This window comes from Scyliorhinus canicula, chromosome 6, assembly GCF_902713615.1.
Source record: "Scyliorhinus canicula chromosome 6, sScyCan1.1, whole genome shotgun sequence".
Classification (NCBI taxonomy): Eukaryota; Metazoa; Chordata; class Chondrichthyes; order Carcharhiniformes; family Scyliorhinidae; genus Scyliorhinus; species Scyliorhinus canicula.
The window spans coordinates 113,930,007-113,942,307 of NC_052151.1; the positions used below are offsets into that span (position 1 = coordinate 113,930,007).

Sequence of the window (12,301 nt, forward strand, 5' to 3'; positions counted from 1 at the left end):
CCCTTAGTGCCCAAGAAAGGTTAAGTGGGGGTTACGGGGATAGGGTAGATACGTGGGCTTGAGTAGGGTGCTCTTTCTGAGGACTGTGCAGACTTGTGCTGAATGGCCTCCTTCTACACTGTAAATTCTATGATCCTGCTGAATGCAAGATGAAACGCTTCGACAGGATGTGTTTTTCCTCAACAATTTATTTTTCTCTTCGTTACATAACTGCAGCAAAGCAGCGAAAGTTTCAACTTGTTCAACTTCACCACTTTTCTTTAAGTACCAGGAAGTCATTTAGGCCAAGAAGTCTCCACTTAGTCTACTTCAGAACAATGCACCTGCCACAAAAACTGCTCGAAATATTGAAAGCCCCAAGCTCTGGTTCAATTTGTGACTGTAGAATCCCATGCCAACGATGCACACTACATGATTTGTTTCCAGCTTTCTTTCAGCTAATAGTAAGAGTTGATGAGGTCTCAAACAGATGTTATGAGAAGTGTGCAAATATGACAACAACGTGATCAGATAATTTCTATTTTACGTTTGTTTTAATCTTTATGTCAGCTTTCTCTGATGGATGACAAGAAAAATGTTTATACACTGAGGTAGCTCAGATGTTTAAAATAAAAATAACTATCGATCTATAGGGATGGATTTACCTAATGGAAAAGGGTCAAAGTCGGATTTCTGCCCTTCAGCCTATCTCCACCATGACTTTCACTCATTTTCCCCCATCAGAACGCTTTCCGCATGCAAAGGGTGATCCTGTCTGAACCTCTACCAAAGTCCACTATTATTGGAGGAGGGACATTAAGTCATTGGCGATGGAAGTATCCAATGAAAACGTTCATATTAGACCTTGCGGTAAGCTGAGGCCTAATAAATGGCCTGCAGAAAGGGAGATGTGCCTGCTATCTCTCTGAATTTTCTCAAAATAGTCCATTGCAAACCAGAGGACAGTGGTTGAATGTTGGGGATTGCAGTTGGTGAAGCTGTGTTCTGGTCGGTCTGTTTAGAATTCTTGAGAAAATATTAATCTATCAAAAGTGAAGTGTGAGTGAAAATGTGGACAATATTAAGGATAGTTACTCCCTTCCTCTACTGTTTAATTATGCATCTGTGTACACAATGAACATTTTGGTCATAGTCTTATTTGGATTTAACGCTATATTTTCACACTGTGTCCTGAATTTGCCCAGCAGCTCTCCTGACCTCCTGCTGTCACATCATGTCAGCAGAACTGCCAGTGTAGCACCATAAATGGACATGTCTGTCAATCTTCCACCAAGGTTACAGCAGGAAATCAGGCAAACCTTTGTAGAAATTTGGTGGAAACATTAGCACACTTTACAATTATTCTTATACACCATTGTTACTGCAAACACAGGCATATCTTGATTCAATATGTGCCTAATCTAGGGAAAAACAATTGAATTACTGCCTTGCAGACTGACACTAAATAATTGTTTAACTACCGCGTATAATAAATAATCAGTGCCTCTTTCATTGTCATGTTGGGAGGACTAGTAATGGCTGCTACCCAGGAAAGGCTTCTTTCAAATAAGTGAGTTACAATTCTAATCAGTTAACATAATTAGACTGTGGTACTATGCAAGCCGAAAGAAAAAGTAGCACATCATACCCTCTCTCAGGGCCCTGGCATCCTGACTGTGCCACTGGCCCAGGTAAAGCAAAATAAAACTTTCTGTTTTAGTGGCGCATTAGAAACTTTCGCAATTGCTCTGGGTGCAGAATACTTTCCACAATGTAAATTGGATTGGAGCAATACAAATTGATCTGACTACACATTTTACCGGATGTTGCAGTTTTACGTAGATTCAGGGATTATGAAAGGAATATTCAACTTGCGTCAAGCCAAGTCAAATGATGTACCTAATAACATAACGGGCTGATTTCTCCCAAAATGGGACTATGTCCCCACGCCGGCATAAAAACACTGGCGTTTCACTTCGGAGTTTCCTAAAGATGAGCCAATTCACTCACCTACAGGGGCTAGCAGGGAACCAGAGTGATTCACGCAGCTTTAGCTGCGGATACGAGCCCCCACACTTCTGGTTTTGAGTCTGTGCATGCGCACGGCGGCAGCCTCGCTGAGCGCCATGGCGGACACGGACCGCAGAGGAAGCAGCAAAATGTAGACCCCCCCCCCCCTCCCGATCGGGCCCGATTTCGGCGTGAAATTGGCATCCTCCACCCCCACGCGATTTTGGTGTGGTGCTGCGGAAAATCCAGCCCAATATGTAGAATCTTTCATAATTGGCTGTAGATTATTTCTCAATTAGCTTGCAGTGATGTCATGATATTTACTCATACCTGAAAGTATCACACAAAAGCAAATCAGGGGTTGCAGTTGCTACTGTAAGAAAAACTGCCAAAAAATATATCGGGCAGGATTTCCGAAGGCTGGCGGGGGTAGGACTGGAGGTGGGCCTGGAATTTTGGGCCATAATCGTCCTAACCCTGAGCCATTTTCAAGATGGTGAGGCTAGATTGGGGGCAGAACTGTTGCCTACCTGCAAGTGGTGGGTAGCCAACTGAGGCAACTAAGGGCCTTTTAAGGCATCTTTCCTGGACCCAGAGTTGAATTTCCCCGTCGGCAGATGGGTCGCACACTGCAGCCAAGACAGTGAGAAGAAATTGTCCCTAGGTGGGAGGGGAGCTAGGGTGGGGAGTGGGTAGCATTTCATCCACTAGGGACCCTCCCCCGTACCTGCCATACTTGTGGGGACCACAGCTATAGCTGCTGATCACAAAGTGAAAGGGTTATTCCTCTATCACCATGGTCTGACAGCTGTGGCTGTCAAATTTTTTTTTTAAAAACTGGTTGTCAGAGATTGCCTCCATTGTGAGATGGGGCTGTCAATGTGTTGTCACTATTGACTCTCTAGTCTCAAGACCCCACTTGTTGCCTATAATTAGATCGCAGGTACGCCCTCTCGTCACTAATTGGCCAGCTCCCCAAAAATCCTGACAGATTTGTCACAACCACACATCATGCATGGTCAGGATCTAGAATTGATTCCGATGTTGGGATCCCGATCCCGATCCCGATCCCAAGCAGAAAATCCAGCCCACCAACTGTATTGTAAGCAACAATTTATGTTATGTTTTAAAAATTGGGGAAAATTAAGATTAAAAAATGAAATTAGGATAAAATAAAAAGAGCAATTGATTAGCATACCAGCGAGACAAGCAAGTGCTTACCTACGTGATATGGGGAAAATAATGGGGTATAGAAGAGAACTTCAAAAGTGGAGAGATAAGGGAATTGGCACTTGTATGCTAAAAAGCTGCGTCCACAGGTTGGTAACATCAAAATGAAAAAAATGATATTTCCACAGCAGAATAACTGGAGAAAGGGACACAGTAGTAGCAGCTTCCATCACAGCCACACCCAGCTGCAGAAAGCAGTCTCCTCTGAAGTTATTACTAAAAGGACAGCCAGTTAAACTCAAAAACTCAAACCAAGAAAATTACGCCTTAGCTGAAACTGACCGTTTTCCCCAAACGTGGACAAATAGCCTGTCCATGATAATTATCTACTGGACTTAACTCATCATTGGATGTTGTTTAGGAACAAAGGGGCATCTCAGAGTTCAGGATACATACGTAGTTGGGAATAAAGGGGTAACTTAATGTAATACTGTGTATGTATCGCCATCAGTGTACTATCAAATTATATTAATCCTTCTTGTCAACTTTTAAGTTAATACATTTTTTTCATTAATTGATCACAAAACAACTGGACTATTCCTCCCTGGTTTGCATACCTTTCCTCACAGTTTACCAAATTGAAAATACACACCACTTTCAAGTTACCCTTCTGGGTTTTGGGATACCCTCTCATTAAGCATCAGCGGCATTCTGAACATATGTAATTACTTCTATTTGGTTAGGAAAATAATACATTTCTGACAAATTTATATCTTGGTTTGTAATATTATCCAATGCCCTTGATTCGGCTACTGCCCTTGATTAATTATTTACAAATACATCCCATCATTCAATGTGACCAAACACAAAGAGAAAGTATGGGTCAAATTTTCTCTAGTGTTTGCTAAGACAAGAAAATCGGAGTGTAGCTCCCCGGCTACACAGCCAGCTTTTCTTGCCCGGTAATGTAACACTTGGAAGCATCTGTGACGCTGACATGTTTGTGGGGTGGAGCCTGATTGAGTCAGTGCCAGCTCTACAGAAAGTGAAGGGTATCCCGATCCGCAAGAAAAAAAACATCTCCCCCCCCCCCTCCTCTCGGATAAAGGGAAACCCCCCCATACATACAAGGTCAGCTCCCCCCTCCCTCGCACACCCCATGGATAAGAAAAACTCCCTCCCACTGGAACTCCCCAGAAGGCCCCCCCGGCTCCACCCCTTGGCACTGTCCCCTGGCAAGTGCCGGGGCAGTGCCAGGGTTCCATCCGAGCATGTCCCTCCCCCGGGGGCTTTACATACCTGTGTGCCCATAGCGGGTTCCCGTCACCTGGTTCCCATGTTTGAAAAGCAGTTGTAAACCGTGTCGGCCATGACGTGATGCCAATGAGGGGGAATTCTTAAATGCAGGGGAAACATACGGCAGGAAAGCCCTTTAATTATATGCTAATTTATGGAAAATAGATTCCTGCCTTTTTTGGGGTGGGGGATCGGGGAGGGGGGGGGGGTAAACTCTTTGTGTCACCGCCTGCTGGGAGGGGAAAAAAATCAGAAAGCGAGACCTCACCATTGAGATTCTCATTTTGGTGGTCTTGCGAGATTTTCCGCAGGCATCGCCATTTTCGTCCTCGGCGAATGGCAGCAGAAATCCCGGCCCATGATTTGCTTCTATGACAAGGTTATTCCACTATTTGTCTCATTCATGTATTGTTCCTTCTATACTGTCTTAGGTCACTGTTAGCCTAGACTGAGCCATCTGTAAATGAGGGATTGCTGTGGTTACATTATCATGGCTCAAGCCCCACAATCTGCAAACATGTGGCACATAACAAGCACTGTAGTAGTGCTGAGTGAGCCTCTGTTTACTCAGTCAGGGATTCTGAACTAATCTGGAGTGAAATTATACTAAGTTATTACCAGTGACTTTAGTGAGAACTGAAAGTGCCTATTGCCGCCGCCATTCTTCATATGGAACTATTTTATTCTCTCCAGAACCTGGAAGAGATTTGGGCTAGTCAATAGGAGGTTTATTGGAGATTCAAAACAGCAATTGCTTAACAATGTGCTACTTGTAAAGTTTTTTTTTCAAATGCTTTAAAAATATCACTGAACCAAACAACTTAAATGTGTTCTAAATATAACATACAGATCAAATGCAACAGCTGTTGTTGGGCAATTCTCTCTCATCTGCTTTTATTTCAATATAAAATAAGCAAAACGTTTTTCATCTAACACTGTAAATCAACTTCACTTTTAAAAGGGAATTCTTTTAATGAATTGAAAATGCTGATTCTTTTACGCTGTCCTGTGTGGTACAATAATACTAATTGTTCTCAAAGGGCTTGTAATTAAACTCTTCATAAAAGTAAAGATTATTGTTTTGCCCCATTGAAAAGTGCTGTTGAGTTAAAGGAATGTTTACTTCCTATTTCATAGCAATGGAAAGTAATTTTGATAAGAAAAACATGATAAAAATCTGTTGGATATTTTCATTAGTTGGAAACTATGTCCTGTTTTAGCAGAGAACATCCCCCTGACTAATCTATTCTAACCAAACACAAACCAATTGATCAACCCTGCACAGTAACTGTATCAACAAATCCAAACGCTTGAATAATTTGCAAAGTTTTGGATAAAAATGAGTCAAATCATGTTTTTGAGAGGCCACACATACTGTATTATTGCTGCTGCTTGACTAGCTTGTGCATGTTTTGGTGTCTCTGCAGGACTAACAGTAATAGGCTATGCTGCATATATTGTGCATATGAATGAATCCTGAGATCACCCAATTGCTGAATACTAAAGGGAAATGTATGGTTGGAGATTTTGACTGAAGTGTATTGGCACAGTCCTTCGACCTGTGAGCAGAAGGCTCCTATTAACAAAAATTCAGATTTTGAAGTGCCAGTGTTATGCCAAAGGGCAGGGCACATTTGAGATACTTCTTTTTTCTCCCCCCTCCAATTCGCCTTTTCTTTCTCTTCCTGTCCTGAATAGACTGATTCCTACTGGGCTAGAGTTCCATTGGTTTTGGCAGCACTTTAGCATTTCATTCTACTGGGTGCTGTCCATGTGTTAATAAACCAGTTGATTGTATATGGGAAGACAGCATCATGCTGTATTCATTCCAACAGGAGCCATTCTATCTCCACCACTGCCCCCCCCCCCCCCCCCCTTCTCCATTCCATCTCACAACCCAGCACAGTGACCGGGATCCTCCGAGGTTTCCCGCCGCAATTGCGCTCAGCGCCGGAGCGGAGAATGGGCATCAGACCCATGATCGGGTCCGACATCTTTCCTGCGATTCCGGAGAAATGGCGCCAATCACACGCGCGGTCGACGCGGCGCTGGTTAGGGGCCATTGAAAGAGGCCCCCGCGGCGATTCTCTGCCGACAACTGGCTGAGTTTCCGCTGGCGTGGTTCACTCATGGTTCCATCCGGCAGGAGCTCGGAGTGGCGGCTGCGGACACAGTCCCCTGGTAGGGGGCCTCCAGGCAGGCAGGCTCGCAATTGGGGGCAACCGATCGGCGGCCGCGTGCGATCTCAGGGGGACCTATATTGTCGGGGCCGGCCCGCGGTGTGGGTCCGCCATGTTGCGCGGGGCCGCCGCCGTGCGCATGCGCAGGCCGGCGGCCGGAAGTGCAGGGCCCCGTATCAGCAGCCGGAGCTGCGAGGAGCACTCCGGGGCCCTGCTAGCCCCCTGCAAAATGAAGAATCACTCTGGACTTTCTCCAGGAATGTCCAGAGTGATTCGTGCCCGTTTTCTCACGGGCGCGGGGACATTATCAGAGTATTCTGCCCAGAGACATTGACTGACTATTTGTGATGCTGATACATTTTGCTTTCAGTAAATATAGATTTGTCATTTAAAAATTCAAGTTGGGCACGGTGGTGGATTTTCAGTGAAAAAAAAAATTTATAAACAGAAACTACATTTAAATCAAATAACGTTAAAAGGAAGGTCCTAAATTTATCCATTCTGAGGTAATCCAGCCATAGGTTCAGGGGGGAGTTCAGAGGAAGGGTTGCTCCCTCAACCGGAACTGAAATGTTGCTGCTTTCCAGCTTTTAGGCAGACTTTCTGGGATGGCTTTGTGGGATTTTGTGGTAATGTATTAGTTGTTGCTAATGTGGATTTTTTTTCCTTTCCTTCTTCCCATTTAGTCATCCCTGGACTGTGGCGGACAGCCCAGCATAAGAAGTTGGACAACGTGGTCTTTCAGATTTACTACCTCCATTCTGCACCTGCCAATGTCAGAGGCCTTCAAAACTAGATTCCCTGCTCATTTATCCTCCTTCCCTGTGGGAAGTTTCTAGGTATGGCCAGGAACCCCTGTTCCTTTGGTGTTACAGCTTAATGATGGGTCAATCCACATCTGGAATTGTGTCTGCAAGGTCACATTCTATGGATCAAGTCGAATACTGGAAATTGAAATACCCTGAAAATATTGGGGTGGATTCTCCGCGTCCCCAGCCACGTGTTTTTCAGCGGAGCTGACAGTGGAATTCTCTGTTCCTGCCCCTCCACTCCACGGAAACCCACGGCCGGGAACAGAGAATCCTGCCGGTGGAGAATTCACCCCATTGTCTCTCTGAGGATTGTACCAAATGGATCCATTAACATTGGGAGCTAGGACATTTTCTTTTAGCATGCTGTGAGTAGTTTTATTCATGATTGCTTTAAACATTTGTGGATTGTCTCAGCTGTTCTGGTAGAATTTGTCACAGCTGCCAAAATGTGAGCTGAGTTTTCAGACCAGGTTGTTTGATGTGGATTGGCTTGAAGCCAATTGTATTGCTGTTCAAGACAGGTGACCCTAACCTATACAAGAAATCTAGATATGACGATAAGACCACCAAGGGTGCCAAGAGACAATACTACAGCAGCAATTTGGCCTGACCAAAATGTCGGACAAAGCTCCCATCTGCAACAACCATAGATTCACACCAGCACTGACTGACGCCACCTTCAAAAGGTGGGGACAGGACGGGGGGGACACTGACAGTCAGGGACCTATACATGGACGGCAGGATCACAATACTGGACGAACTGACAGAGAAATTCCAGCCAGCCAGGGGGAACGTGCTCAGGTACCTGCAACTCAAAAACTTCCTGCAAAGGAGACAAAGACATACCCACAACCGCCACGACAGACACTACTGGAAGTGTTACTGGACGCAAGCATACTAGATAAAGGAAACTGTAGCGACATATATGACCGACTGGTAGAGAGGGCCGACACCCTACTGGACGCAACAAGAAAGAAATGGTAGGAGGACCTGGGGATTGAAATAGGGTGGGGACTCTGGAGCGAAGCACTGCATAGGGTCAACTCCACCTCCACGTGCGCAAGGCTCAGCCTGACGCAACTAAAAGTGGAACATCGAGCCCACTTAACAAGAACCCGTATGAGTAGGTTCTTCCCGGAGGTGGAGGACAGATGTGAATGGTGCCAAGGAGGCCCGGCCAACCACGCCCACATGTTCTGGTCTTGCCCCAGACTTGCGGGGTACTGGACTGCCTTCTTCGAGGCTATGTCCAAAGTGGTGGGGGTGAGGGTGGAGCCATGCCCGAAAGTGGCGTTCTTCGAGGTTTCAGACCAGCCAAATCTATTCCTGGGGAGGAGGGTGGACACCCATACCTTCCTGATCGCCCGCCGTAGAATCCTGTTCAACTGGCGGTCAGCAGCACCACCCAAAGCTGCAGACTGACTGTCCAACCTCTTGGAATCTCTCCAAATGGAGAAAATCAAATTTACCATCCGAGCGTCAGACGACGGCTTCCACAGAACGGGAGAAGCAAGTGGTAACACCAACACCAGACCCATTCGAGTATTGTCCTCTGTAATTGTTTCTCCGGCACCCAAATGTATATCTACCTTCCCCCCCAACCCCAGCTCCCCTCCACACACACACACACACACCCACACAAACAGATGCCTATTTGTGTGTTGTAAATAATTTTGCCAATTGTACAGAGTTGCTGCGATTTTTTAAAAAAACTTTTTTTTTTGGTTGTGTTTGTGTGTGCCCTTCTCTTATTCTGTGCACATAACGGTAAATATACTTTGTTCACAAAACCCAATAAAAATCATTTATAAAGACAAAAAAAACACACACACATCCAACTTTAGTAATTCCATACAATGGAAATCATGTAGATTTGGTAACCTCAAAAATGTTCTTCCTGCATCCATATTCGTACAAATAATTTTGCAAAACACAGAAACTTTCTGGGAACAATAGAGCAGTATGTCCAGCCCAAGGATGGAATCTGATTATATAGGTCATTAAATACACATTTTCCACATGAAAATAAAACTAAGCATTTCTAGGACCATGGAATCCCTATACTGTTGAAAGAGGCCCATCGGGTCTGCACCCTACCTAGGTCCACACTCTTCCCCCCCCATCCACCCCGGCCCCTTCCCCGTAACCCCACCTAATCTGCACATCTTTGGACACTAAGGGGCAATTTAGCACAGCCAATCCATCTAACCTGCACATCTTTGGACTGTGGGAAGAAACTGGAGCACCCGGAGGAAACCCACACAGACACGGAGAGAATGTTCAAACCACACAGTTACCCAAGGTCAGAATTGAATCCGAGTGCCTGGTGCTGTGCGACAACACTGCCGCCCTTTAGTTACTGATGTTCAGTTATATAATATCATGCACATACCTCAATGATCGATGTACCGGTTAGCTCAATTTGCTAACTACATCTAATTTAATAAAATTACCAGTCAACAATGGCAGAGCCAGTGAGGTTGTCAGGGGTCTTAACCACCTCAGTAACTTTGAGATTGGCCAACTTTGTACAACAAGACTTGACAAAAGCTGACTACAAGTAATTTACTCATTAAAAAAAAAAAATTTGATCAATAACAATTTGCATTTATATAGACTTTCTGACATAGGAACATGCGGCAAGATGCTTCACAGGAGTGTAACCAGACAAAAATTAGCACTTGGTTAAGAATCAAATATGAGGACAGATGTCAATAAACCTGTCCGAAAGGTTTCAAGGAGGGTCTTGAAGGAAAGGGAGAGACAGAGATATGGAAGTTTAGGTAGAGAATTACAGAGCTTATGGCGTAAATAGTTGAATGGTGGGAAGAAGTTAGAGGGTGATGAGTAAATGACCAGAGTTGGAGGAAGGCAGAGTTCTTGATGGGAAGCGTCCGGTGATATATTGGTGGACTATTAGAGCCTAATGCAGATCAGTGAGTATGGGTGAACTCGACTTGCTGTGGATTAGGATAGCAGTAGCAGAGTTTTGGATGAGTTCATATTTTAAGAGGGCAGAAGGAGGAAGGCTGGAAAATAGCTAAAATAATAGCGTCTGGAAATTTGAAAAGCTTGGATGAGCCGCAAACACACTTAAAATAACAAAAATATGTTTATCATGTAGCCTGAAAGGAAAACATCACATAAGCAGAATATGTAAAATAGCATTAATGGTGTGAGGTAATAAGTTAGTTTTAATACAAATCTCATTGGTGCTGACTGTAATCATTGCATGGATACATCAGAAAATACCCTAAGCATTGTTTATGCCATTTTTCTATTGTTTCCACAGGTCTTCAACATACTTCAGTAAATCAGTTGGCAAATACCTACAGAAATTCATCCGCAGGTTCTCAAAGGGCTACAGTGAAATTACAAAGTTTCTCCTTAAAGAAGAAGTTTCAAAATAGCTCTTTGGAAACATCTTTTTTAGAATTCAGAGATTATCCTCTTAAGTGTTAAATTGGAAATGTTGATCCAAATCCAATAGGAAACAAGTGTAATCCACTGACAATTTTCACCACATTGCACTGAACATAGTTGGATAGAATTCTAAGGGAGTTTCAAATTATAATTTGATTAATGCCACCGAGATAAATTGGTAAAGCGATATCATCTCTATATCATGAAAAATGTGCGATTTTTAGGAACAAACAGTAAGGAGGGAAAACAGAAAAAAGCTATCTGTGTTAGAAGTCATGACTCCCTCTTGTACATATGCCAGTTTAACTATGCCAATGCTTTCAAATTCCACCAACCCATCCCCTCCATATTCCCCCACCCACACCTTCCCCAACCATCTTCAAAAGTTTAAATACACAGGAGGTTTACTCCTGAGATTGTGTCTACCTGAAAGTTGTCTTGACGCATCAGCAGTGATTGCAGGAAGCCCTGTGGCACGGGCAGAGGAGAGAGGGGTTGTGGAATGTAGGGAAGGTGAAGTCATCTGACTCAGATAGGGTGGGTAGGACTGATCATATGACCACGGTGGCGATGACTGGGCCTGCCTGGGGTCTGTAAACAGAGGAATCAGTCAATTCTTTTTTTTCTCTTATGTTACCTTGCCAGAAAAAAAAGTCTCTATCACTTTTGTCGGCCTTAGACTACATTCAACATTACTAAATATCAGCCTTATAAAAAGGTGCTCAACTCTCTTGCAAAGTTTACAAAATTGAACCTTCTTCCTTAGTTTTTAAGAGAAATAAGTTAAATAATTATCTATCATCGTTTATGATCAGCATGCCACAGTTCAGGCATGTTCCTTTCCAATGTATTCTATTTTGTGATTAATACTAATAAAATCATTTCCTGAAAATATTAAACATTAACTATATTCTTTTGCAAATTGGCCCTGAATCAGGCACTGTAATCACACGTTGTAGCCACTAAACATGAAAACAACTTGCATTTATAGTATGCCTTTAAGTTCTGAAACATCCCAAAGAGCTTCAAAACAAAGTTTGTACACTAGTTCCTATAGCTTGTAAATCAACCTAAAACACAGCATCTGTAGTGTTTCTATTACAGGAACTAGTTCTATGTGTACAAATGGCCAAGTAGATTTCAAAGTTTATCACAACACATATATATATATTTCAGAAAACCAGCTCAACGAAGAAGAGAATTGCTTGTATTTAAGATTATGTGTAATGAAACAAGCAGCTGAATTCTCACGTTGTAAGCTGCCATGGTTATCCCCTATTCCCTTTAGTTTACTCAGGCAGATGAATTACAGCTGTGCTCATAACAAGGAATGGATAACAAGGTAAAGTGATAAGAACTCAGTGAATCAAAAATGATCCAAAATATCCTGGCAAGAATGTGGAATAATCAGTGTTTCAATTGTGTAACAAT

At 43.5% G+C, this 12,301-nt stretch overlaps 1 protein-coding gene across 5 annotated transcripts in view; it reads right to left on the reverse strand.

Moving 5' to 3' along the window:
* runx2a (RUNX family transcription factor 2a) overlaps window positions 1–12,301 on the reverse strand; it is a 194,725-nt gene that overhangs the window by 17,395 nt on the left and 165,029 nt on the right. For 4 of the 5 annotated variants that reach the window (XM_038799931.1, XM_038799928.1, XM_038799927.1 and 1 more), the window contains one exon: window positions 11,297–11,461. The exons of the other annotated variant lie outside the window; for it this stretch is intronic. In XM_038799931.1, coding sequence (XP_038655859.1) covers window positions 11,297–11,461 — 165 coding nt within the window. The remainder of the gene's footprint in view (window positions 1–11,296; window positions 11,462–12,301) is intronic. 5 annotated transcript variants of the gene reach the window in all.